Source organism: Barbus barbus, assembly GCF_936440315.1.
Source record: "Barbus barbus genome assembly, chromosome: 5".
Classification (NCBI taxonomy): Eukaryota; Metazoa; Chordata; class Actinopteri; order Cypriniformes; family Cyprinidae; genus Barbus; species Barbus barbus.
Genome location: NC_136733.1, coordinates 41,741,948 through 41,769,764, shown reverse-complemented (window position 1 = coordinate 41,769,764; position 27,817 = coordinate 41,741,948). Strand labels below are relative to the sequence as shown.

At 38.7% G+C, this 27,817-nt stretch overlaps 1 protein-coding gene across 1 annotated transcript; it reads left to right on the top strand.

Moving 5' to 3' along the window:
* Positions 1-239: 239 nt before the first annotated feature.
* On the top strand, positions 240-26,018 carry LOC306870152 (ATP-dependent RNA helicase DDX54-like). The gene is made up of 20 exons (XM_079417258.1): positions 240-468; positions 5,522-5,648; positions 5,727-5,797; positions 6,310-6,498; positions 7,393-7,442; positions 7,591-7,632; positions 12,974-13,069; positions 13,665-13,786; positions 13,894-13,955; positions 14,903-15,034; positions 16,468-16,678; positions 16,752-16,883; positions 17,816-18,037; positions 19,614-19,687; positions 20,066-20,248; positions 22,631-22,776; positions 22,860-22,973; positions 23,047-23,157; positions 24,085-24,173; positions 24,736-26,018. The coding sequence occupies exons 1-20, from the start codon at positions 358-360 to the stop codon at positions 24,981-24,983; spliced, it is 2,532 nt and encodes an 843-aa protein (XP_079273384.1). The 5' UTR covers positions 240-357; the 3' UTR covers positions 24,984-26,018.
* The last annotated feature ends 1,799 nt before the right edge of the window (positions 26,019-27,817 follow it).

Here is a 27,817-nt window from a genome sequence, read left to right as displayed (position 1 = left end):
TTTATTTTTCAAATGTGTATATGTAGTATTTATAAAGTTTTAGCTGTAAAAGCTCTGCTAAATTACTAAATATAATATAAATATATATATATACACACATACACTGTTGTACATAAAGAAAATCTATGCATTGTTTTTGATTGGCTGAGGAAACATATTTCTGCATTATTGCTCTGTTCGTAGCGCCACCGAGCGGCAGAGCCGTGAACTGCAGCAGCGCCTCGCTCTCTGACGTCATCTCTGTGCGCAGCAGCGTCCTCACACGTGTTTCTGAAAGTCTCCGGTGTTTTCATCTCACGGAGCGCCTGCTTTCTTCGATTAAATAGCGACGTTTCCCGACAGCAGCGGGTTTTATCGATGGCGCAGAGGAAGAAGAAGCTGCTGAGGAGGAAGAAGAGAGATCACGAGCTCCAGTCTGATGATGAAGAGTTTGAAGTGGCCACACGAGTCAAAGATGATCAGGACACAGTGAGTCAAACGGGCTTGCTCTTGATTATCGGTTCAGTTTCCTTCAATCAGGGACTGTCTGTGTGTAACACGAACATCTGAGGACGGGTTAACTCTGACAGCAGATGCCAATATGTTCATAGAAATATTCATATAACCCTGTTACATTGACTTCAGTTAATAAACGACTGAAAAGAGGATGTTTGTGTGAATGAGACTCAATCCGGTGTCTGAGCTATTCATGAGTCCTGCTTCGCGTTAAACATCAGGATCATCCGCACTGGAAGTTTAATTATGCTTCTAGCTCATTTAGCCTTTTCTTTTTTTAGCTTTTGTAGTTTTGTTCATATGAATGGGGGACAAAAACACTTTAGATAGGGCCTTGACATCCCGGACAAATAAAATGCCTCCAAACTTGGCCTGTTGATGCAGTCCCAGTGCTACCTCAACCATATAAGATTTACAACACATGAATCAATATGGTAGTGCAACTTTAAAATCCACTCGTGTTTCTATATAATAATAATCTAACACACCCAAGTGTCTGGTGTGGGGATATTGTTCAGATTATCCAGAGATTGTGTTTTCGGGCTACCTTAAATACAGGGCAGGGAGTTTAAGGCCTTAAGTTTTAAATGCATTAAATGGTATAAGAACAGTCTTGATTGTAATTTCAAGAGGTCTTACAGTTGGGGGTGGAAGGCAAGAATCATGATACGGCTGGATTCAACTTCAAAAGGCAATGATGCCATTGAATAAATCTGAGCGCTGCAGGTTTTAAAGTCAAAACAAGGCAGGGATGTCTTTGTGAATATATCTCTGAAGGGAACCGACCGTATTAATTGAATGTTGCCTATAAAACGCCTGATGAAGCCGTGTTTATGAGCAGCCGTCACCAGAGAACGCTTTATTTCTGCTGCTGCTCTTAAAGCGCCACCTCATGCACAGAGTAATTTACATTTCCAAAAAGCCTCTCTTTTTATTTTTTAATTGAATGCATGAAAAAAAAACTACAGAAAAACAATAACAATAGTCATCGTCAAATCACAACAACAGTCCAGGGTCAAAAAGCCTCTCTAATGTTTAGATCCACCCATGTTTTATGCAGCAGACACATAAGAGTTGCATGAATAAATACTATAGTGTTTTTGAACCATACTATAGTAAAGTACTTGAATTTGCTTGGTAATATAACAACTATAGTAATATAAACCCAATACTGTACTGTTTTCTACAACTATAGGGTATGTAACAATACACTAGTATTCTTTAGCTTTTACTACAGTAAACTGTAAAGTATACAGTTTCAGTTCACTACTGTAGCATTCATTAAAGTGTTGTAAATACTGTAATATATAGAGTATAACACACTTTACTATAGCATGGTTCAAAATCACTATAGTGTTTATTATAAATTACTATAGTATTTTTTAATGTGTGGTGCCTTCTATAAATCCAAACAATATTGGTAATATTTATGTTTTAAATATTTAAAGGCTGAAATACCTTTTTGTAAGATTGTTATTTTTGTGAAACCTGTATCTGAATGATAAATCGGGTCATTTTAAGGCTCAGATATTGCCCAGCTCCACTCATTTACTTCTGCAGCTCAGTCATAAAGTGCCTTAAATTGATTTTAAAAAATTCTGCAGATACCCTGTAAATAGTCAAATAAAACTCTTTCCTTGATATTCGTTGATATGTGAAAATGTTTTTGATTGACATTTATGGTCTTTATTTTATTTGGACTAGTTAAATTAAAATATTCGGGCTACCAGAATCTGAAGAGTTCCTGCCTGAAGGGATACCAGGGATTTAGAAATTTTGCGAGCCCTGTAACCTGCACAAGACAGTGGTTCAATCATTTGTCAGTTCCACACTTGTTTAAAAAAGCTTTATGATGAAGTCCAAATGAGTGAAGCATTATTAGGAATTGTGTGAAGACTCACTCACCTCACTCTCAAGCTTCTCCCCAGGTTAGAGGCGCTCAAGATCCCAGGTAAATATTTTATATGGACCTAATTTGCTCCGCAGTCTTCCTCCTACTTTTCCTGCCCAGATGTCTTATAATACTGAAAATAGTAAATAAATAAATAAAAACTCTAATGATAATAGAATGTTGTCAGGGCTCCAAACTGCGACTAAAAATATTAATTTGCGAGTGAAGTTTTTGCTGAGGTCGCCACTGGCGACTATATATAATTTGCATGAAAGGACTTTTTTCCAAAGATAGGCTGGTCTCGCTACTTTTAATGAAGAAGATTGTGTGTTGAGCGTCTGCGACTTACTTTCAGGTTCATTCAGTTTGCTCGTCTCTTGCTGAAGAAATACTCCGCTACTCATCCGCGGTGATGCTTGCTGCATTGCGCTGTCATATCTGACTATAGCATGCCATATAGCCTATAAAACGCTCTCACACGTCTATTATTTTAATATTATGGGAGGAGTAAAATTACCATATGTGGTTTCAACAACCAGATGCATTTACACTTGTCCGGTCGATCTTCTTATCGAGATCTTAGTCTATATGCTGTGTTCTGTTAATGCATGGACTTCCTGTTATTTGAAGCGCACTTGCCATCCAGTAATCGCAAAAAGCTTTGTGCTGTCTTACTTTTTAATAAACAAAGTATCAGCTTTAAAATGCTAGGAAATTCAAATGATGCGGTTTGGGTGCTCTTTACAATTTTTTGTTACTCCGGCACTTTATTATACTGAATGTCCTGTGGGGTTTTTTTGTGTTTATTTGTACTTGAGTGCAATATATTTTGCTTGAAAAAATGAGAATCGTGTAAGAGAATCGTGATCTCAATTGAGAAAAATCGTGATTCCCATTTTAGCAAGAATCGTGCAGCCCTAATTATGATTACACATTGAAAAAAATACTGTAATAGAAAAATGTCCAAATATGTAACTATAGGGCCTACCTCATAGGTGTCTGGTACCTCACATGGGTTCCTAGCCTCACGACCAGATAGCAGAAAGTATGGGGAAAATTGTTATCTGCTGTTTTGTTCGCAGACCAAACATCGTGGCCTCCAAATAATCAGCCCACGAGCTTGGCCTGTTATCTACCAACTTGCTCAAACATCTGTAAAACGAAAAAAAAAAAAGGTCGCATATTATATATATATATATGGACTGTGTGTTACCTCTGAATTGTGGCATTGAGTCTCTCAACCAGTCCATTTGTTTGTGGATGGTATGGTATGCCCAGAGATTGGCGCACACCAGATTGATCTCTGGACAGATCAACACACATCTCATTTACAAATAAGTAGTAAGAATCAGTTATTTCCTTATTTGGAAGAGCAATTAATGGAATAAAAAAACAAATAAAAAGTAAAGCACTAACCTTATTTAGAAATTCAAATGTGTAGAACAATTTAACTATGCAGGCGGTTTCCTCTGCGCTTTTGGTTTTCAGTGGGAAAATTAAATATATTACACAAACATGAATTTATTACTAAAGTTATGTTGATGTTATATAAGCTACCAACTGAGCAAACACCACAGAATGATCACAACTGAAACTTTATGATGTCAACAACAGCAAAGATACATTTATATCAGTTATTAACAGTTTTAAAGATTGTCAAAATAAATTAGGTACATAAACACAAATGTTTGTTGGGTCAGTAAGTTGGAGTGTATCCTCAGGCACATCAACAATAATTAAACATAACATACGACACAATCTACAAACTATTGTGCCTAAATTAACCTGAATACCTGCTGAACTTCATCACACTTTGAAGCATCTCTTATTCTGGAAACAGTCAATATTTTCAGAAAAGTGGTGCTTTAACGCGAAACAGGAACTCATGAATATTCATGTTTGCTCCGCCCAGAGTCACCGAAAATCATCTCCGACACCGAATATTTCAGAACACCGGTTTCCTTTCCAGCTGTGTAACTGTTAATTCAGATTAAAGCGTGTGTTGTTTAGCTTTAGATGACAGAGTAATATATATTAAAGCTAAACCCTTATCAGACCCATCAGGGCCGTTTTGACCCAGAAGAGATGCATCATTTCTACAAAAAATGCATAGATTTTAGTAAAGGAACAAAACTTTTCAAACGCTCGAAGACCCTCGAAATACACTTCTTTTATTATTTCAGATTTTCATTTTTTTTTACTATAATTTTTTAAAGAGATATAATCATGCATTATGTGTCCGGGTCATTTTGGACCGGGGTATGTATGAAGTATATTTCTGTGAAATTATCTAAAGTTTTGTTAGTCAAAATTTTCTGTTATATATATTTAGCCTTTTCCCCATATCTCACACACTTTTGGGACTGAATATTTTTGGTAAACATGTATGCTTATTGACGAACCATTACAGCATCATTTTATGCAAGTGAAATTCCTTTTTTTTTGGAAAATACTTCACAGTAATAGCTTTGATGTTGGTTTAATAGAAATAAATATGTAGGTTTCATATGTTAATATTGATACTGGTAATTTTCAGATTATAACTTCATTCGAAAAAAAAAATGTGTGTTATATATATATATATATATATATAATTTTTTTTTTTTTTTAATCTAAAATATTTTTAATCAATATTAAAAAAATCTATATATTGAATGGTGATTTTTTTTTTTTATGTGGTTCATAAACCATGTGTAATGTAATATTTAACATTTTATGTGTAATGTAATATTTAACATTTAAAACTTAGAATTTTCTTCACATTTACTTATTAATAAAAAGTTTCTGATCAGATACAATATGGTATGATGCTAAAATGTTATGACTGTTTTGTAAAATAAGGGTTCTTCAGGTCCGAACAGACCCAGGATGTGAAAACAGCAAACAGATATTGAATGCATTATGAGGTTAAAGATGTGATTTAACCTGTGCTCTGTTTCACTGGAGATGCAGTGTTATCTCAAATGTCTTTTATCATTTTTTGTTAATTGTATACCTTGTGTAATTTATTCAGAGATCGCCATGAACATAGCCTCGATGCTGGCATGGCGTTAAAAGTGAATAAATAATAATGGTTGGTTCCAGTAATGCAGCGTGTGATCGTTTACAGTCAGAGCATGTTTTTCTGTCGTCCAGTCCAGCAGAAGACTGCCTCGATTCCCGGCTTCATCCGAGTGCGTTTCTGACGCGGAGCTCGACACCAGAGAGCTCGTCCGAGCCCAGAACAAGAAGAAGAAGAAGTCTGGCGGCTTTCAGTCCATGGGTGAGACGTCTATATGAAACTCAGTCGTCATCATTCACAGGATCTGTGTTGCTCAGTCAGTGCTCTGCTTTCTCGCAGGTCTCAGTTACCCGGTGTATAAAGGCATCATGAAGAAGGGCTATAAAGTTCCCACACCCATCCAGAGGAAGGTAATGTGCTGTGATGAAGGGACTCTCTTCACATTTCTGTGCTTCTCCGGTAAACTTCTGTAGTGGCGAACTCAAACTACAACAAATATCATCTGCGTTCACATTTGCTCTGATGGCAAGAGACAAAAATCCACAAAAGTTTCTGATTTTAATTCTCCGTCACTCCTTCACACAGCAGCGATAACCAGCTTTCTGTCATTCTTTGCTGAGATAATTGAACACCAAGTTTACAAAAAAAAGAAGCTTATAGTAAGTGTAGATATGAAAAAAGCTAGATAGTGTATTTATGAAAAAGCATCTAGTAATTATGAACAAAAAACAGCATCTTGTAAGTGCATATAACATAATAGAATTAATTTTGTGTATTAGTTGTATAATTTTACAGCAGCATTCTTAATTTTCAAATGTTAAACTTCACAGAAAACCTCATGAAGCTCTTAAAGCTTCTCTCTTGTTTCTAAGCATTTCTCATGAAAGTTTGTGACGATGTTTGGTGTTTCTGTGGCTCTCAGACGGTCCCGGTGATTCTGGACGGGAAGGATGTGGTGGCCATGGCTCGGACAGGCAGCGGGAAGACGGCCGCGTTCCTCATCCCCATGTTTGAGAAGCTGAAGGCCCCGCAGGCGCAGACAGGGGCCCGGGCTCTGGTCCTCACACCCACCAGAGAGCTCGCCCTGCAGACCATGAAGTTCACCAAAGAGGTCTGTACTGCTGCTGTTCACATTTAGCAGATGCTTTTATCCAAAGAGACTTACAAAGGAGGACAATGGAAGCTGTCAAAATCCACTAAAGAGCAATGATATGCAAGCGCTATAACAAGTCTCAGTTAGCGTAACGCAGGACACGTAGCAAGGTCTTTTTAATTTATATAATAAAAAGAAAACTGATAGAGTACGGAAAGAATAGAGCAAGCTAGTGTTAGTTTATTTGATAGAAAACAAGCAGTTAGTAAAGGAATAGAGTGCAAGCCTAAAAGGGGAAAGTTTAAAACATTTTTTTTTTAAGAATAGAAGTAGAATAGATAGTGCTAGAGTTAGATGGTCAAATAAAGATGGAAGAGATGTTTCTTTAGACGATTCTTGAAGATGGTGAAGGACTCAGCTGCTGGGATTGAGTTGGGCAGGTCATTCCACCAGATGGGAACAGTTAATGTAAAAGTCTGTGAAAGTGGTTTTCTGCCTCTTTGGGATGAACAATAAAGCGTCGTTCACTTGAAGAACGCAAGCTTCTAGAGCACATAAGTCTGAAGTAATGAATTTAGGTAAAGGGGTGCAGAGCCAGAGGAGGTTCTGTAGGCAAACATTAATGCTTTGAGTTTAATGCGAGCAGCTGTTGGTAGCCAGTGCAGATTGATGAACAGAGGCGTGATGTGTGTTATTTTCAGCTCATTAAAGATTAATCTTGCTGCTGCGTTCTGGATTAATTGTAGAGGTTTGATAGAACTGGCTGGAAGGCCTGTTAAGAGAGCACTGCAATAGTGAAGTCTGGACAGAACAAGAGCCTGAACAAGGAGTTGTGAAGCATGTTCTGAAAGAAAGAGCCTGATCTAAGGGCTACAGCAGAGTTCACTCAGAGTGTGTTTGTGTGTGTTTCAGCTGGGGAAGTTCACCCGCCTGAAAACGGCGCTCGTTCTCGGTGGAGACAGGTGAGTCGGGGCTCATATGCTCATATTTGATGAAGTTTGAGTCGGAGGTGGATCTCTATTGTTTATAGAGCTGTAGAAATAAAGTGACTTGAATCAGTTGAACTCTCTTGTGTTTCATCACCGTCTGTGTGTGTCGTTTCTGTCTCAGCATGGACGACCAGTTCGCTGCTCTTCACGAGAATCCAGACATGTGAGTTCACACTCGAGACGTGCCTTCACCTGTGTGTGTGTGTGTGTGTGTGTGTGTGATGATCAGGTGTGTGAGTGAGTATTAGTAATGGTCAGGTGTGTGTGTGAGTATTAGTAATGGTCAGGTGTGTGTGTGTGTGATGATCAGGTGTGTGAGTGAGTATTAGTAATGGTCAGGTGTGTGTGTGTGAGTATTAGTAATGGTCAGGTGTGTGTGTGTGTGTGTGTGTGTGTGATGATCAGGTGTGTGAGTGAGTATTAGTAATGGTCAGGTGTGTGTGTGAGTATTAGTAATGGTCAGGTGTGTGTGTGTGTGTGTGATGATCAGGTGTGTGAGTGAGTATTAGTAATGGTCAGGTGTGTGTGTGTGAGATGATCAGGTGTGTGAGTGAGTATTAGTAATGGTCAGGTGTGTGTGTGTGTGTGAGTATTAGTAATGGTCAGGTGTGTGTGTGAGTGTGTGTGTGTGTGTGTGATGATCAGGTGTGTGAGTGAGTATTAGTAATGGTCAGGTGTGTGTGTGTGTGTGTGTGTGTGTGTGTGAGTATTAGTTAGGGGTGGGCGATATGGGAAAAATATCATATCACGATTTTTTATAGAAATATCACGATTCACGATTTTTATCCCGATTCTTTGTTAGTTTTACTATTTTGGTTTTACAAGTTGTCTGAGCATTACAGCCAAACTAGAAAGACAAAGATGCATTTGCAGATATTTAGGCCAAAGTGGGTGAAGATAAAAAATCTTTGTCATTATTTTATTTTTCTTATTAAAAAATAAGAACAAAGATACACATTACAAATACACATAATATACAAATAAAACAAACAGTGCTTTATTTCCAGGTACAATAGGTGTATTTAGCAGAGCATTCAATGAAATTAAATGAACAAATATAAAAATAAAACACTAGATAGACTGATTCCTAAAGCAACTGTATTAAAGTTTTTCAGTCAAGAATAGCGAGTGATTTTTCTCTTTGTGTTTTGTTGTTTTGTTAACGTTAAATGAATAGTTCCCCCACAAATTAATATTCTGTCATCTGTCTGTCAATTCTGTCATAATGTTGTATTTTTATATCATCATTTACTCAAAAGTTGTTTTAAACCTGAATGAGTTTCTTTCTTCTGCTGAACATAAATGCTATTTTGAAGAAGGTGGAAAACCAATCAGTTGCTGGTCCTCAGTGACTTCCATAGGATTTTTCTTTCCTGCTATCAAAGTCAATGTAGACCAGCAACTGTTTGGTTTTCCACTGAGTAAATAATGACAGAAATTCAATTTTAGGGTGAACTATCCCTTTAATGACAGTCGACAGCACGTTTAGTGTCCTGTCCCTTTAAGAGCTGCACGCATCTAATATACAGACACGCATCCGTTTCTCTTTTAACTATTTACTTTCATTTTAGAGATAACCAACTCAGTCTGTATGTAAACCTTGTGTGTTTTGACAGTATTAGCGCAAAATATAACTTAGTTGAGTAATCAGGCGCTGTTAGACAGGCGTTTTAGTGCGCGTGCTTCAGGTGTATGCGCTCAGAACAAGCGCACGTCAGACCAGCGCACGAATTAAACATTTAACCAGCAAGGCTTGTATGCAAATAATGTACTTTTGCGATCGCGAATAAGTGCAGTGTCCTGTCTGAGTAACTCTACTGCTGTATGTCGTGTTGTACAGTATATAGAGACGGAGACCAGAACTGTATTTGACAATGTGCGCGGTAGCACAATACTACCATATTTCTTCAAAAGCAGATCGTGGAGACATTTTTATCGTCCACGATCAAAAATCGTCATATCGCACACCCCTAGTATTAGTAATGGTCAGGTGTGTGTGTGATCAGGTGTGTGTGTGAGTATTAGTAATGGTCAGGTGTGTGTGTGTGTGTATTAGTAATGGTCAGGTGTGTGTGTGATCAATGAACACGTAGGCAAGGCAAGGCAAGTTTATTTATATAGCACATTTCATACACAGTGGTAATTCAAAGTGCTTTACATAAAAGAAAGTGAAGTAGACATTAAAATCAATAAAAACATGGAAATAAAAATAATAAAAACAAAGAATTTTAAAATGATATAGAAAATGATTTAAAATAAATTTAAAGAAAATGATTATACATAAAATACAGTGCAGTCAGTTGGGACATATAGCACAGTGCTCATTCAACAAATGCACAGCTGAACAGATGAGTTTTGAGTCTTGATTTAAATGTGGCTAATGTTTTAGCACATCTGATCTCTTCTGGAAGCTGGTTCCAACTGCGGGCCGCATAATAGCTAAAAGCAGACTCCCCTTGTTTTGTGTGAACCCTTGGTATTTCTAACTGACTCGATCCTAATGATCTGAGTGGTCTGTTCGGTTTATATTCAGTGAGCATATCTGTAATGTATTTAGGTCCTGGGCCATTGAGTGACTTATAAACGAGTAAAAGTACTTTAAAATCAATCCTAAATGTAACTGGAAGCCAGTGTAAGGACCTGAGGACTGGTGTGATATGCTCAGATTTTCTGGTTCTAGTCAGAATCCTGGCAGCAGCGTTCTGGATGAGCTGCAGTTGTCTAATGGTCTTCTTGGGAAGGCCGGTGAGGAGACCATTACAGTAATCCACCCTGCTGGTGATAAAGGCATGAACAAGTTTCTCCAAGTCTTGACTGGAAACAAAACATCTAATTCTTGCAATGTTTTTGAGATGATAGTATGCTGATTTAGTTACTGCTTTGACATGACTACTGAAACTAAGGTCTGTCTCCAGAATCACCCCAAGATTTCTGACTTGATGTTTAGTTGTTTGACCCCTAGAGTCAAGGTATGCATTCACCTTGAGAACTTCATCTTTGATTCCAAATGCAATGACTTCAGTTTTCTCCTTGTTTAACTGAAGAAAGTTCTGGCACATCCAACTGTTAATTTCATCAATGCATTGGCAGAGGGAGTCAATGGGGCTGTAGTCATTTGGAGATAAGGCTAGGTAAATCTGGGTATCATCAGCATAGCTGTGATAGGCAATTATAGTATAATAATGTTATGAATCTAAATGTTAATCCCACGGCTTCGCCACCTCGTCAATTTATAACTCATACAGCGCATAGCGTTATCTCTATCAGTAAACTAATCTGCTTTGATCTACCGGAGAATAGCGGAATAGCGTTATCTTTAACGTGCAACGGACATAAACACAGTACAACAACATAACATGGCGACAGCAAACAACATAAAACATACATCATTAAAGTAGACAAGAAAACATTTGAGATTAAGAGAGTTTACCAAGTGGCTGCACACCGGGTTGAAAATTATTACAAACTGAATGAATCTCACGCTTCCTTTTCACGTAGTAAATACCGGTCACGTGCTCACAGCACACTCCTCTCTTAAAGAGGCACTGCACTATTGGGCTGCTAAAGTGTAAATTGCAACACTGGTAGCTCTAGTTTAAAGTAGATTTAAACATTTAATTAAATATGTAAATAACAAAACTTCACAGAAAACACAACACTCATGGAGCCCTAAAGCTTCTCTTTTGTTAATAAGCATTTCTCATTACAAGTTTGTGAAGATGTTTGGTGCGTTTCGTTTAGAAATGCGCATTAAAGCAACAAAAAATCATGTGGATAATTTACTGTGAACAGAGGTGCTGAAAACACCAGATCATGAGCTGCTTGCATATAAATGAACACAGTGATGCGCTTCACTCTCAAACACAAAGTATCTAGTTATATACAGGTACATCTAAAAAAATTAGAATATCATGAAAAAGTACTTTTTTTCTTGTAACTTCAAAAAGTGAAACTTTCATATATTTTAGATTCATTACATGTAAAGTATAACATTACAAAAGTTTTTTTGTTTTAATTTTGATGATTAGAGCTTACAGCTCATGAAAGTCAAAAATCAGTTTCTCAAAATATTAGAATATTTAAATTTGAGTTTCAATTAATGACCATCTCTACAGTATAAATTCTGGGTATCTCTTATTCTTTGAAACCACAATAATGGAGAAGACTGCTGACTTGGCAATGATCCAGAAGATGAACATTGACGTCCTCCACAAAGAGGGTAAGTCACAGAGGGTCATTACTGAAAGCTGTGGCTGTTTACAGAGTGCTGTATCAAAGCATATTAAATGCAAAGTTGACTGGAAGGAAGAATTTGGGTAGGAAAAGGTGCACAAGCAACAGGGATGACTGCAAGCTTGAGAATACTGTCAAGCAAAGCTGATTCAAACACTTGTGAGAGCTTCAGAAGGAGTGGACTGAAGCTGGAGTCAGTGCATCAAGAGTCTCCACGCTCAGACGTCTTCAGGAAAAGGGCTAGCAAGCCACTTCTGAACCAGAGACAACATCAGAAGCGCCTTACCTGGGCTGTGGAGAAAAAGAACTGGACTGTTGCTCAGTGCTCCAAAGTCCTCTTTTCAGATGAAAGTAAATTTTGCATTTCATTTGGAAATCAAGGTCCCAGAGTCTGGAGGAAGAGTGGAGAGGCACAGAATCCATGTTGCTTGAAGTCCAGTGTGAAGTTTCCACAGTCAGAGATGATTTGGGCTGCCATGTCATCTGCTGGTGTTGGTCCACTGTGTTTTCTGAAGTCCACAGTCAACGCAGCCATCTACCAGGAGATTTTAGAGCACTTCATGCTTCCTTCTGCTGACAAGCTTTATGGAGATGCAGATTTAATTTTCCAGCAGGACTTGGCACCTGCCCACACTGCCAAAGGTACCAAAAGCTGGTTCAATGACCATGGTGTTACTGTGCTTGATTGGCCAGCAAACTCTCCTGGTATTGTCAAGAGGAAGATGAGAGACACCAGACCCAACAATGCAGATGACCTGAAGGCCGCTATCAAAGCAACCTGGGCTTCCATTACACCTGAGCAGTGCCACAGGCTGATCACCTCCATGCCACGCCGCATTGATGCAGTAATTCATGCAAAAGGAGGCCCAACCAACTATTGAGTGCATAGAAATGAACATACTTTTCAGAAGCCTGACATTTCTGTTTAAAATATCCTTTTTTATTGATCTTATGTAATATTCAAATTTTCTGATACACTGAATTTGGGGTTTTCATTCTCTGTAAGCCATAATCATCAAAAGTTCAAGAAATAAAGGCTTGAAATATTTCACTCTGTGTAATTAATCTATATAATATATGGGTTTCACTTTCTGAAATGAGTGACAAAAAATATTGACCTTTTTCATGATATTCTAATTTTCTGAGATGTACCTGTATTTAAATCACAGTTTCTGTCGCACTCGTCCATATTGCAGTTGTGGTTTGATCTGAATGGATCGTGCAGCTCTGGTGTGTGTGATGGTTGTGAGAAGTTCTCTTATTTTCTCCAGCATCATCGGTACTCCTGGTCGTCTGATGCACGTCATCCAGGAGATGAACCTGAAGATGCAGGCCGTGGAGTACGTGGTGTTCGATGAAGCTGACAGGTGAGTCCAATTTTAACCTGCAGTCCATAACAGTTTTTGGTTAAAAATGATCCGAAAACAATATTTGTGACCCTGGAGCACAAAACCAGTCATAAGGGTAAAATTTTCGAAATTGAGATTTATACATCATTAGATTTGTATTTTAAAGACAACCAGTTCGAAGGAAGAATAATTTGCCTTTTGGGTTAAAATAATTTATTTATATGAAATTCAAATGTTATGACAATTAGAGATTAGACTTTACAGAAACGGAAATCTACGCGCTAATACACACGTCACGCAATGCTGATGTTGTTAACAACAAAGTATAACAATAATAATAGTTTGCATGGTTTCATGTGATATGAGCTAACTGATCGTTAGATTTAATCACCATTGGTAGCACGATTTTATTGTAATGCTTTTTTCCTCAGTTGGTCAGAACAAAAGCGTCAGACTTATTACTTGTTCAGATAAGGTGAAAAGTTTTCAAACAGAGGTGGCGACAACGAGGCAATTAAATACAAAACTTTAAATACAAGATAAAGTGTGCATTTTATTCATTAAAATAATCCTTGTTTCAAGAATAGCGTTCATATGTGTTCTGCTTCTCCAGGCTGTTTGAAATGGGTTTTGCAGAGCAGCTTCAGGAGATCATCAGACGTCTTCCAGACTCTCGGCAGACGCTGCTGTTCTCTGCCACGCTGCCCAAAATGATCGTGGAGTTCGCCAGAGCTGGTAATCGCAGTCTAGATGTTAATACGTGCCATATATCCCATTATAGGACCTCACAGGCGTGTTTGAGAGCTCCTCTGATAGTTTGATCCTTGTGTTTTCTGCGACAGGCCTCACAGAGCCGGTGCTCATTCGTCTAGATGTGGACTCGAAACTGAGCGACCAGCTGAAGGTAGGGTTCATGATGTAGATGGGATCCTGATTTGATTTTATTCATAGCAAATGTACTAGAAAAATAGGGATTGATGATATCAGCTAAAAGAGAAAGCTTTTGGAGAAGTGGAGCTTTAATGAAGCATGCACTGATAAATAATGAATAGGACTGATAGCATGTATTAAACCAGTCTCCGTTTAGAAGATTGGGGTCTGGGTTTTGGCTTTGTTTTCATATTTTCATACTTGTTGAAGGTAATGACAGAAAAGTACTTTGACTAATAGCGTGTAGCTGTTGTACAGAATCGACCAGTCGTGGTGAGAGAAGGCCGGATCTACAGAGAACGGTCAAAGTGATGCAAATACACAAACAATGTGTGAGGACCGTCAAAAGGAAATCAAAGCCAAAACCCAAACATTTTAGGCAATTTAGAAATCCTGGACAGAAAAAGAGGATTTATGGCCATCCTATTTAATGTTTTTGAAATAAAGTCTCTTCTGCTCACCAAGGCTGCATTTATTTAAAAAAAAAAAACAGTGAAAAATTATTACAGCTTCAAGTAGCTGTTTTCTATGTGAATATGTGTTAAACTGTAATGTATTTCTGTGATCTGCAGCTGTATTTTCAGCATCATTACTCCAGTCTTCAGTGTCACATGATCTTCAGAAATCATAATAATATACTGATTTACTGCTCAACAAACATTTATGATTATTATCAATGTTGAACACAGTTGTGCTGCTCAATATTTTTGTGGAAACTGTGATGCATTTTATTTTATCAGGATTCACAGATGAATAGAAAGTTCAAAAGAACAACATTTATTTGAAATGGAAATCGTTTGCAACATTATACATGCCTTTACTGTTACTTTTCATCAATTTAATGCTTCCTTGATGAATAAAAGTATAAATTTTTAAATAAGATCATTTTAATATACCAATCACAAGTTTTTTCTCCTCCAGCTTTCATTTTTCCACCTGCGGTTGGATGATAAACCAGCGCTTCTGCTGCATCTGCTGAGAAACGTGGTGAAGCCGCAGGAACAGACGGTGGTGTTTGTAGCCACCAAACATCACGTGGAGTATCTTAAAGAGGTGCAGATGCTCGGAAAAATCTTGACGTGCTGAGAGCAAACAATTCAAGTCGCCATTATTTATATAGTGCTTTACAATGCAGATCGTGTCAAAGCAGCTTTACGGTATTAAACTGGGAAGTAGTGTGTTGAAATATTATGCCGTTCTCCTCTGGCCATACGAAACCAGCAGTTTAATTCTGTGCTGCAACAAATTCAGATTGTGCAGAGGACTCATCTGACCTAATTAATGCAGCTTAACAATCCTTTAACAATGCACTGCAGTTCCCGTACCAGACCGTGATGCAGCTGGTCAGCACACTCTCAATGGTGCCTCTGTAGAATGTGGTGAGGATGGGTGGAGGGAGACTTGCTCTTTTCAGCCGGCGGAGAAAGTGGAGGCGCTGTTGTGCCTTTTTGGAGAGTGACATGGTGTTGGTGGTCCAGGTGAGATCCTCTGTGATGTGCACCCCCAGGAATTTAGTGCTGCTGACTCTCTACACAGTCGAGCTGTCCAAAGATGTACAGTACAGTAATGTACAGTATTTATGTGAAGCATTCGTATAGTTTGTATTTTCTTTTATTTTTTTTCCCCCACATGTAGAGGAATGACAATAAAGCTCAACTTGACTTGAACAGATTTGAATTATAGGAATGTGATAGTGTGTTATGTGTAAGCCAGGTTAAAGAGATGGGTCTTTAATCTAGATTTAAACTGACAGAGTGTGTCTGCCTCCAGAACAGTGTTAGGTAGATTATTCCAGAGTTTGGGAGCTAAATAGGAAAAGGATCTTCCGCCTGCAGTTGATTTTGATAGTATTATCAAAATCAATTGTGGTAATAAGGATTTTCGACCAGAGTTTTGAGATCATAGCGGATGTGAAGGACTACGGTGTATAGCTATAGATACGGTTGCTCCTACAGATACAGTCCAATACATGGTATAATGAGCACACTCGCACCCTAAAGAGAGAAGCCCAGAAAATGGAGCGCAGCTGAAGGAAAACAAAACTAGAGGTATTTCATATTGCATGGCAGGAAAGTACTTTCTCTTACAGAAAAGCCTTAAAAACTGCTAGATCTGATTACCTTTCATCTCTTTTAGAAGAAACCCCAAGTATTTATTCAATACAGTGGCTAAATTAACCAAAAATATAATATCAGCAGGTGCAGACATTTCCAGACATTAGAGATAAAACGGTAACCGTGTAGCAGTCAGCCACAGCATCGTATCAGAGCAGAACGGAACACTATAGCCCTGTTTCCCTATTTCCGCACTGTATTATTATGCATAATCATGTAAAAAGCACTATGTAAATTATGGTGACTTGACTAATGCAATAAGAGCTAGCTCAAATACTGAGGTGCTAAACCATTCAGTGCTTTATAGGTAAAACCGGACAGGACTGGATGCTTGAGCAGCTGGTGGTTCATCTGTTGTGTCTGTGTCTGCAGCTCCTGATGGTCGAGTGCATTGAGTGCGCCTACATCTACAGCGCTCTGGACCAGACGGCCCGCAAGATCAACATCGGCCGCTTTGTGCACCGCAAGGCCATGGTGCTGCTGGTGACGGACGTGGCGGCCCGTGGCATTGACATCCCGCTGCTGGACAACGTCATCAACTTCAACTTCCCGTCCAAGGCCAAGCTCTTCCTGCACAGAGTCGGTGTGTGTGGGATCGGACTGACCGTCGTCCAGCGCTCTGAGGCGCAGCTCTAACACTTGTCTCGGTGTTTCAGGTCGCGTGGCTCGCGCCGGCAGAGGAGGAAGCGCCTACAGTCTGGTGTGTCCTGATGAAGTGCCTTACCTCTATGACCTTCATCTGTTCCTGGGTCGACCCGTTCAGCTCGCCCTCCTCGAACACACAGCAGGTACGGCAAACGCTATGGACGTACGGAAATGAAAACCGAGTAATAACTGTACTGGTGCACATCATGTTTTGTGTGTGTGTGTGTGTGTGTGTATATATATATATATAATGGACATATACTTAAAATAATTGTGTAAGTAGTAAAACAATATAAACGCAAAAAAGCGTTTTAAGTTTAGAAACGTTTTGAGTCCCCCCCTCCCTTGCCTCACAGTGGTTTGGTCCACTGCCTGCTTTCCCCCGTTACCTCACTCACACACTCTCTCTCTCTCTCACACACACACACACACACACACACACACACACACACACACACACACGAGTCCGGTGCAGAGAACAGAGTTCTTCAGTAGTATGTGTAAATACGCAGTCAAGGCTATTTTATTCACTTTAAACGTCGGCTGAAGTGATTCTTTCTCTTTAATACAGATGATGCTGGATCATTAACAAATTAGTCGTGACAAAAAAAAGATGATATCTGATGCATTTTTCTATGAGTGATTATAAGGTTACCTAGCTTAGCTTGTTTAATATTGTAGCTTAAGTCACCCACTCCAACTAACACGGTGATACGTCTGTGTGTGAGCTGATATTAGGCTAGTATTGTAGACCTACTGATGTGTTGGGTTTTGCTCGATATGATGTTAAGTGGCAGATCAGTGGGCTTGATGCGGTTGAATATCTAAATAAGAGATGTCCTCAGTCCCAGATGAAACATAAAATACTATGTGGAGGACACTAAATAATTTAATAATTATAATATGACCGCATGCGTGGTGAACCTATGAACTGAACTAATATTTAAACACTGTTTCCATGCTGTGTACACATCTATCCTTACAAGTATAATTTGGTCTGTATTATTTGTCTCCCCGTTCTCCCCCCTTTCTGTTTGATGAAGTTTACACCCTGTCCTCTGTCTCTGGTCCTCAGATGCTGATGGCGTGTTCGGCCGCGTTCCTCAGAGCATCCTGGACGATGAAGAGTCGCAGCTGCTGACGGCTCACGAGAACTCGCTGGATCTCCAGAACCTCCGGCGCATCTCTGAGAACGCTTACAAGCAGTACCTAAAGTCTCGGCCGAACCCCTCCTCCGAGTCCATCAAACGCGCCAAGAACACCGACCTGTCCTCCATGGCCGTTCACCCTCTGCTGGGTGAGTGTGGATTAGGCATGGGCGATATGGGCTTAAATATATCACAATATTTCTGGTATTTATTGCGATAACATTATCAATGACAAAATTTCAGGGAATCTTGTATTATCTTAAGTATTATCTTTCCTATTTTTACCCAAAATCGGGTGTTGTGAGCATTACTGAGTACACGTGTAATGTAATGACTGTTTAAATCATCCTGGAAGCCGGAGGGCGCTCTTGCGCAGAAACTCCACACATGCATCACAGAAGTAACGCTCCTGGAAATCCCTAATATGGACAAAGGTATCCAGTTATTGCTGAATAAAACGCACAACGGAGATAGAGAATGTGTCCCTGCAGCACAAAAGCAGTCATCAGTAGCACAGGTATATCTGGAGCAATAACCAACAATACATTGTATGGATCAAAATTATGCATTTGTCCTTTATGACAAAAATCATTAGGATATTAAGATCATGTTCCATCAAGATATTTTGTAAATTTCCTACCATAAATATATCAAAACTTCATTTTTGATTAGTAATATGCATTGCTAAGAACTTCATTTGAACAACTTTAAAGGAGATTTTCTCAATATTTAGATTTTTTTGCTCCCTCAGATTCCAGATTTTCTAATAGTTGTATCTCAGCTAAATATTGTCCTATCATAACAAACCATACATCATTGGTACAACCCTCCCCACTCTCCAAGAACTGTACTTATCCAGAGCGAGCAAAAGGGCTGGTAAAATCACTCTGGACCCCTCACATCCAGCACACTCCCTCTTTGAACTGTTACCATCTGGTCGACGCTACAGAGCTCTGAGCACCAGAACGACCAGACACAGGAACAGTTTCTTCCCTCAGGCAATCCATCTCATGAACACTCAACAATAAACGTGGAACACACAACTAATACATTATCCATTCACCACACTCACTTATTTTATGTTTATTTTCTCATTTCTAATTTGCACATACTTGACCTGTACATACATAGTTGTCTATATTATATATTGTGTTTTTGCTGTTTTGTACATTGTCTATTTGGATATTTGTATATTATTCTTTTATTACCTGTGTCCTGTCCTGTTGCTGTCTTTCTGTTAAACTGTGGAGCTTCTGTCACTACAACAAATTACCCGTATGTGTAAACATACCCAATAAAGCTCATTCTGATCCTGATTCTGATCAATGGAAAGATTATTTATTCAGCTATAATGTAAATGTTAAAAAAAGGATATTTATAATGCAGTGCTAATTGACTTTATCACTGTATATAACAGTATCATTCTGGAATATGAAACCACGTCTGGTTACAAAGTAATTTCAAACACTTGAATATGTTATGAAGTTAATTTGGAGAAAAAGCATGTCTTCTAGAGGGATATCTTTGTTGGACGACAGGTTTGTAAACAGGCTCATACTCATGCAGAACTGTATCGCACACGTGCTGCTGTACTACATTTATTCAGACCAAACCAAACCAGATCCAGATTGTAGAAGAAGCTCCTCGTTTAGTGATAAACTGCAAACGATCTCTGTAAGCGTGCGGGAATGCTGGTTCTGTTCTGAGCTGTTCTGTGTCCTCCAGGTTCTGGACTGGAGCCGATGGAGCTGGACCGGCTGCTGATGGTGGACACCATCAAGGGCTACAAGGCTAAATCTGTACGTCAGTTATTATTCAGTTCTTCCTCTTATGGTCAGTATCGTGAAACATCACACACTTCTGTCTGAAGGCTCAGAATGATCATTATGTCTTGGTTTACTCTCCTCATGGTGTTCGAAACCAATCACTCTGATTCTTATGGAAGCCGTTTCTGCCTCTTAATAAAAAAAAAAAAATAGTTCTTGTTATATTGATATTTGTTCTTGTTTTAATCATAAAAACTGCATCTCCAGTAAATGTATCTTGATTTTAAAGGATGCTTATGTATTTGTTCTGGGAAACGACAAAAATACTGAGGAAGGTATTCATTTTTGCAGTATATGCAACATTTAATGTCAAGATATTATGAATTATTATGCATATTCTTGTTTCCTCAGACTATCTTTGAAATCAACTCCAACAACAAAAGCAGTGCCAGCGAGGTGATGCGAGCCAAGCGCTCACGAGACGATCGACTGCTCGACAAGTTTTCTAAAGCGCGAGCGGAGCGGATAGTCCAGTCCGCTGTTCCCGCTGTAATCAGAACCGAACCGCAGCATGAGGACGACGAGGAGCTTCAGGTGAGCTTCAGATACACAAACAACAGGACCGTTTCATCTGCTTCTAAACATCATGCTTTAAAACAGATTGCATCTAGTCATGAGCTGAACGAGGACTGTGTGATCAATCGAGTCCTAATAAAATTATATGATTTCTAAACCATAAACACTTTTACTTTTTCTCACCCATAGAAAACCATTATGAAGAAAACTTTGTGTGCTGCGTTCATATTCATATATTTGGGCTTGCTTGCCTGTATGTATTAGTAATACACTGCACTCAAATTTTTAAAGTTTTAATATCACTGTTAATAATGCATTAAACCACATGAAGCGTTTTCTTGAAACAAGTGCGTTATGTTCATCTTCTGGGTTTATTATCTTTCCTGTAGGTATGTTTCAATTTTGGCCAAAAATATATTTATGTACTGTTCATACCATAAGGGAGATATTGGCAAAATCTAACCTGCAGTAAGTCAGTTTTGTACCTAGCAACGTACTACAACCGTTGGAACATAATTAATTGTAAATAATTGTGTACTGTACATATATAAAAGGGCGGTATTGGCACAATCTCATCTGTAGTAAATCACTATGAGCAATACAAGCTTTACAGGTTGAAAGGGTGTTATTTTAAATGTTAAGTCATTTTAATTTAAACACATTGGACGTTTTAACCCAGTCGGTGGAATTGTCAGACGGCCCTTTGGTTGTGAAAGCGCGTCAATGCTTTCTCCGGTTTACATTTGCAGCAACAATACACCTAGGCGGTTTGAACTCCTTTTTTATGTCGATATAAAGTGGTTGCTTACTGTTAAACTAATCGTGGTATTGATATATTTGTAGGACTGTCGACTATAGATCAGTGGTAAGGGAAAGCAACGCAAATGCAGCGCGTTGCGTTCTTCTGACCTCATCTGCTTGCCTGTATATAGTCGGTATAATCATCAGTAAAGTGTTCTGAGATCTGAGGTCTTGTATCTCTGAGGCGGTTACGCGTCGTTGAGGAATCCTGGAGTGTGTCGGGGAACCCCAGTATTACAGCACAGTCACACAAGCCATGATACACAGAAACTAAGCAACCCAAATAATCAAAACTTCTACTTAGCACTTGCTCCATTTCTGCAAATCAGTTTTTGTGAATGAATGATTTGATCCACAAATGGCCTTCATCAACAGCTTGCGCCACCTGCTGGTGAGCAGCTGACATCAGCTGGAGATCCTGCATCGGTGCTCTACTGCTATTCCTGCACCGCTGAATTTTCTGCTGAATTTTAACCACTGAATTTGTGGCAGCGAATTCGGAAAGTGAAATAAAATGACCTAATAATAAAAAAAAATAAAATAAATAATAAAAATTGCCTGTCGAATATTATACATCGTATTTTTAAACAGATTGAATATTTTGGAAGTGAATTCTGTAAGGTGAATATGAATTACTGAATTTTTAATTATAAAAATGTGTGTGAAATATTTTGAATTGAAATATTCACAGCATGTTAAATTTCAGGACCTAAAAATGCAAGCCCTGGAAATACAAGGCATTAAAATGCAAGCACTGTTAATTGCAATGCATCTTTTTTTCTGATTTGTGGAATTCAGCATGCTTTGTTTCAAAAACTATTGTCATTATTCTGCTTCCATATTAGTTGCCTGACCTGAACTGTATTCCAAACGCAGTTTAAAAAGTTAAAAGTAGTGAAATTCTTCACAACTACTTAAGATCATGTGACCCTGCAGCACAAAAGCAGTCATCAGTAGCACAGGTATATCTGGAGCAATAGACAACAACACATTGTATGGATCAAAATTATACATTTCTCTTTTATGACAAAAATCATTAGGATATTAAGATCATGTTCAATGAAGATATTTAGTACATTTCCTACCGTAAATATATCAAAACTTCATTTTTGATTAGTAATATGCATTGCTAAGAACTTCATTTGAACAACTTTAAAGGAGATTTTCTCAATATTTAGATTTTTTTGCTCCCTCAGATTCCAGATTTTCTAATAGTTGTATCTCAGACAAATATTGTCCTATCATAACAAACCATACACCAATGGAAAGATGATTTATCCAGATGATGTATAAATCTGTTTTGAAAAATTGACCCTTATGAATGCATATTACTAATCAAAAATGAAGTTTTGATATATTTATGGTAGGAAATTTACAAAATATCTTCATGGAACATGATCTTAATATCCTAATGATTTTTGTCATAAAAGAGAAATGTATAATTTTGATCATACAATGTATTGCTGGCTATTGCTACAGATATACCTGTGTTACTCATGACTGCTTTTGTGCTGCAGGGTCACATATCGTCAAAATTGTGATTAAAATCTAAATATTGATCAAAATCGTGATAGTAATTTTTCCCCACATGTTCTCCAGACTGTGTTCTCAGAGGTGGTTGGAGGAAAAAGACGAAAGCAAGATGTTGAAGCAGACGGACTGAATAGCAAAAAGACCAGAAAATCAGTAAAAGATGAGGAGTTCTACATCCCGTATAGACCCAAAGACTTCGACTCCGAGCGTGGGTACGACAGCACCACTGCATTATTCTGCATGTTCAGTGGGAAGCATAGAGGTTCAGTGTGTGTGTGTGTGTGTGTGTGTTCAGGCTCAGTCTCGGTGGTGACAGCGGCTCTTTCGAGCATCAGGCCTCTTCTGCGGTTCTGGACCTGATGGGAGACGAGAGCAACACTATAAACCAGCACAAGAGCCTGATGAAATGGTGAGCAGCTCCTTCCCATGATTCCACACGCAGCACTGTCTGCTTACGCTGAAATCACACGTGTTCCCCGCAGGGATCGCAAGAGGAAGCGCTTCGTCCGAGACACGGGCAAAGATGACAAAAACAAGAAAATCAAGACAGAAAGTGGACAGGTGGTCAACAGCAAAAAGAGGAAGAAGAACTTGTATCCTTCTTGAAAACAGTCCGTTTTATTTGTTTAGCACTTTTCATAACATTGTTTCCAAAAGCAGCTTTACAGAATCTGATGATGTTGAGTGATTTCTGAGAAACGGACTGAGCACCAAAACACTTGTAGCCAATCAGCAGTAAGGGGTGTGTCCACTCATGTTGGGGGCGGAGCCTGTGTTGCATAGCATGTTCATTAATTTGGGACGGAGCTATCATGATAGGGGTGGGATCTTTTTGGTTAGAAGCCTGTTATTTTTGGTGATTTCAGATATCAACAGCGTTTCTCATAAAATCACTCACTGCACCTTTAATATTTATAATATATGTCCCTGCAGCACAAAAGCAGTCATCAGTAACACAGGTATATTTATATCAATAATCAACAATACATTGTATGGATCAAAATTATACATTTCTCTTTTATGACAAAAATCATTAGGATATTAAGTAAAGGGTGGGATGAAAAAAAAAAACTCTAGTCTTGAGACATGTTTTTTAAAAGTTGAACTTGCATTAATTTTCCATGCTTTCTAAACATGCGGCTCTCTTGTGCGAGACGCGAGTGCAACGCTGATAGATGTCCCTCTAGAAAATGTGATAAATGTGTTCTGTGTGAACGGCTTGATTTCAGTTTTGCCAAAAGATCTTCTCCGCATTAATATTCTCTTTTTCCACAATATTTTGAAGGAACAACGCAGCTCCTCGTTGCATATCATGTGCAACTAATAATGCTGCCTGATGCACAGCTAACATTTGAATGCAACGTTTTTGCATTTTATTATTGATTTTTAATTTAAATTCAACAAATATTCAAAATTCTCATTTTTATTTGACAGCCGTAACAGACAGGGATGTCATGTGGGTTTGTAAAGGTTTGAGGCTGAAACTCGATTGTCAGTTGGGCTTCTTGACTTTGGTCCAGTTATGAAGAATGGAAGAAGAAGTATAAAATCGACGACCGAGACTCGGATGGAGAAACTGGAGGAGCGATCAGAGGAAGGAGCTTTGGTGGTAAGAACAGAAGATTCTGGTCTAAACTCATTCGACTTCCTGTGTATATCATTTCATTGCATGTCATGTAGAATGTTTTCATTGATTCTTGATTCAATATAATACATAGAATTATGCCTATTCCTAAGTGAAAACTATTCTAGTACTATGTACTCTTATTAGTCTAACTGTGTAGTACCTTTGTGTTAAGGATTGCAGTGAGTTTAGAACAGAATTGAACTATTTAAAGCTTGAAAAACACTGGTATATGGAAAGAATCTGTTCAGGAGCTAGAAATACATATATGACAGCTATTGATCATCCTTTAAGAACTCATATATGTGTCCCTGGAGCACAGAAGCAGTCATCAGTAGAACAGGTATACTCAAGTATATATATTAGTAACTCAATTTTGTTGTCTAAACAATAAATCTGACTGGCTTCAAAACCTCTTGAGAGCAATTTATTCTGACCAGAAAAATTCTACAACAGTCACAGCTGCTCTCTTTGAGTATTTTGCTGCATTGTTAAAAGCGCTATATAAATAAAGGTGACTTGACTATTTGTGTTGTGGTTTCTGCAGGTCGCAGGGGACGAGGAGGAGCTCAATCACAGCCGGCCCAGGAGCGAAACGACTCACGCGTGCGATCCGAGCTGAAGAACCGCGAACAGATCCTCAAGCAGCGCAAACGCAAAGTCAAGCAGCAGTTTCTGCAGAGCGGCGGCATGAAGAAGCTCCGTGCAAAAGGAAAACAGCGTCTGCATGAAGTCATGAAATCCGGCTTTGGTCGTGGCGGCTTCAAGAAAGGAAAGATGAGGAAGAAACTTTAAGCACCAAATGAGGCATCAATACATCAATCCCACTTCCCCAACACACACCTTTGATCTGTGATGCAGAAAACAGGATGCACATATGTACCTGCTCACATTATATACGGCTTGAATGAGTGAAGAGACTTTAACTCTTTTACTGAAACTACCGTTTCATCTGTGCATCTCTTCAGCTGCTTTAAAGGGATGTTTCAGGTTCAACTGAAGCTCTGTTGACAGCAGCTGTGGAACTTTAATGTCCATTACCACAGAAAATTATTTGGCCATTTCAAAAATGGTTTTTGTTTAATAACTGCAAAAACTACAACAGTTACAGTAAGGCATTTAAAATGGAAGTAAATGGGCCAGGCAATGCATGCAGAGCCACACAACTTCATACCGTCCACATGAGACTTGTGATAAAAATGTTTACTGACAGTGTGTAAAGTTTTATCCAGTTTTGCCATGCATGAAGGGTTCCACAAAACTCCTTTAGGTAAGAAAGCCTTTAGTAATTAATTAGTTTATAATTATGCCTAGAGTTTTGTGGAGCTGGGCCAGTGGACAAACTCAACTCGTTGGTTTTAAGTTCAAATTAATGTATGTTCTAGTCGACGGTTTAAGTGCCCTATGAAGTAGACTTCACCAGTAAACGTTCCACTATCTGAAGTGAGATTCCTATCAGGAGTGAACATGTTCAGTTTGTAGGGCACTGTAGGCACTCTAACGTTTTTACAGAGATTTATTTACACATTTTCATAAATTTTAAAATGGTTCAGTAGCACACAGATGTATTAATGGAGCTGAATCTAACTGAGTGACAATTGCAAACATTTTACACATTCATTTGTGCACCAATAAAATAACGCATTGAGTTTTACTTCCAAATTAAATAACACGTAATTTAACTGGAATTGTTTTCTGAACAAACCGATATCATGAGTTCCTCCTCAACGTGTTGAATCATGGGATACATACAGCTCTGATGCTAGTCTTATTTGTTCGTGCTTAGCCTAAATACAGGTTAAATAAAGACGGCTAATATCATGAAATTTCACTTTTTTTTAAGCCTTGTTTTAACTCCACAAGTTTCCAGCAAGCATGCGTTACACGTGGCCTCTTCCCGTGCAGTCTTTTTGAATGTTAACGGACGCTACGCCAACGGTCACGCTACTGTAGTGCTGCTGAGGAAGCATGTCTCTGGACTGTCTCTGGTGATATGATGATGATAATTATGTAAAATGAGGCTTATCAGTAGTATTCAGTGCAATTCAGGATGTCATGTTAGGCTACTTGCTGACATTTCAAATATAGACTTTACACGCTTTAATCGTCTTCTGAAGAGACACTATTGCTGTGTATGGTTAACACATTTAATTTAGGTTTGTGTTTATACAAACATTGATTAACACATTATTTAGAGCTCATCAAATATGGTAAACAGAAGCTTTTGCACCCATTTGTGTTGTGTTTGAACGAGCTGTAAGTCTGTTAGTGATCCTCAAGGCTGGAATACACTACTGATTTTAAAACACTAGGCATCATGCACTAGCAGACTTTGAAGTCATTCAGATAACAAACTCAGCAGAAACTGCGTCTTGTTGCTTGGAGATGCTTGACAAATGAAAATATGTTCCAAAATCGGCTGAAAATATCAAACATGTTTGATCTCCGATTGGTTGGAATCAGAGTCTGAAGCTAAAATAAAACTGGAGTCTGTGAGCATCATACACTACGCGATTATCTCTGGAATCTGTCAACTCAAATCTGCAGACTTGCACTAGTGTCAATTTCTCCAGAATCTAATCGGTGGAAACTCGTGTAGTGTATTCCAGGCTTCAGTCGTAGTATTTTTCCCTGTAAACATTTACAAAGTCAGCTAAGTCGCTGATTTGTTCAGATTTGATTCCTCAATTCATGGACCCTTTCATAAAAATGTTTATTGAAAATATGAAAGTACATTGCTAAAATAAAAATGGATTATTCTTTTATAGTGGGGCCAATTATGTAGTTGGCAAGGCAGGTACGAAACTAGTGGGCGACTGGGATAGCAGAACAAACCTGATATTGAACAGATCTGGCCCTCAGTTTAATTTTCATGATCAAGTTAACTAAGTGAACAAGTCCTAACCTGACTAATACCCTGTCCATAGCTAAACTTGAGAAGTCAGTTCAATATTTTTATTTTTATTTTGAGAGGATGTTTATGTTTAGAAAATTACATTGTAGTTTTCAGCAAACCCTTGCATTTCAAAAGTATAAAGAAACATTTGTGATGTAACATTATGATATGAGCCCTTGAATATATTTATCTTAACTGCAGTTGAGTCCCAGAGGAATGCTTTCCTTCAAGAGCTCCAGCATGTGAGCTATTAAAGCCTGTCTGATAGCAGCTGATCCCGGAGAGAGCAGCACTTTCAGCTTCCATTCGGATGGCCCTTCCCGTTCTGAAGTGAAGAGGGCCGAGCGTCTTATCAGCTTTCCCAGGCCGGACACAGCATCCTCTTGAGAAGACCTAGTTCTGAAGCGCTGAGCTGCTTATCAAGAACGGCCTTGTGAAGCGTCGCCATTATTAGACTGTCAATCACGGTCTGGGGTCATGAGCATTTCAGTTTGAGAAGCTGCTCTATGGCACATGACCACTGATGATGACAGCTGATGCACTCAGTGGGTTAGAGTTGTTCAGTGGCTGGAGCCACGCTTTCTGTTAGTTCTTCTAGAGCTGACGATTGACTTTAGGAGTGGACCGAACCACACTTATATCTGATCGTATTACATGGTTAATTAACTCTAAACACACCCCTGCTTATTGAAATATTTTGGAATTTATACAACAGTTCTTTTCTTTTCACTGT

Excerpts from the sequence above, each read along its gene's own strand:
- LOC306870152 (XM_079417258.1), top strand. The coding sequence starts at position 358 with ATGGCGCAGAGGAAGAAGAAGCTGCTGAGGAGGAAGAAGAGAGATCAC. Across the intron at positions 13,956-14,902 it reads AACTGAGCGACCAGCTGAAG|CTTTCATTTTTCCACCTGCG; the intron begins GTAGGGTTCATG and ends TTTCTCCTCCAG. Across the intron at positions 16,884-17,815 it reads CCTCCTCGAACACACAGCAG|ATGCTGATGGCGTGTTCGGC; the intron begins GTACGGCAAACG and ends TCTGGTCCTCAG.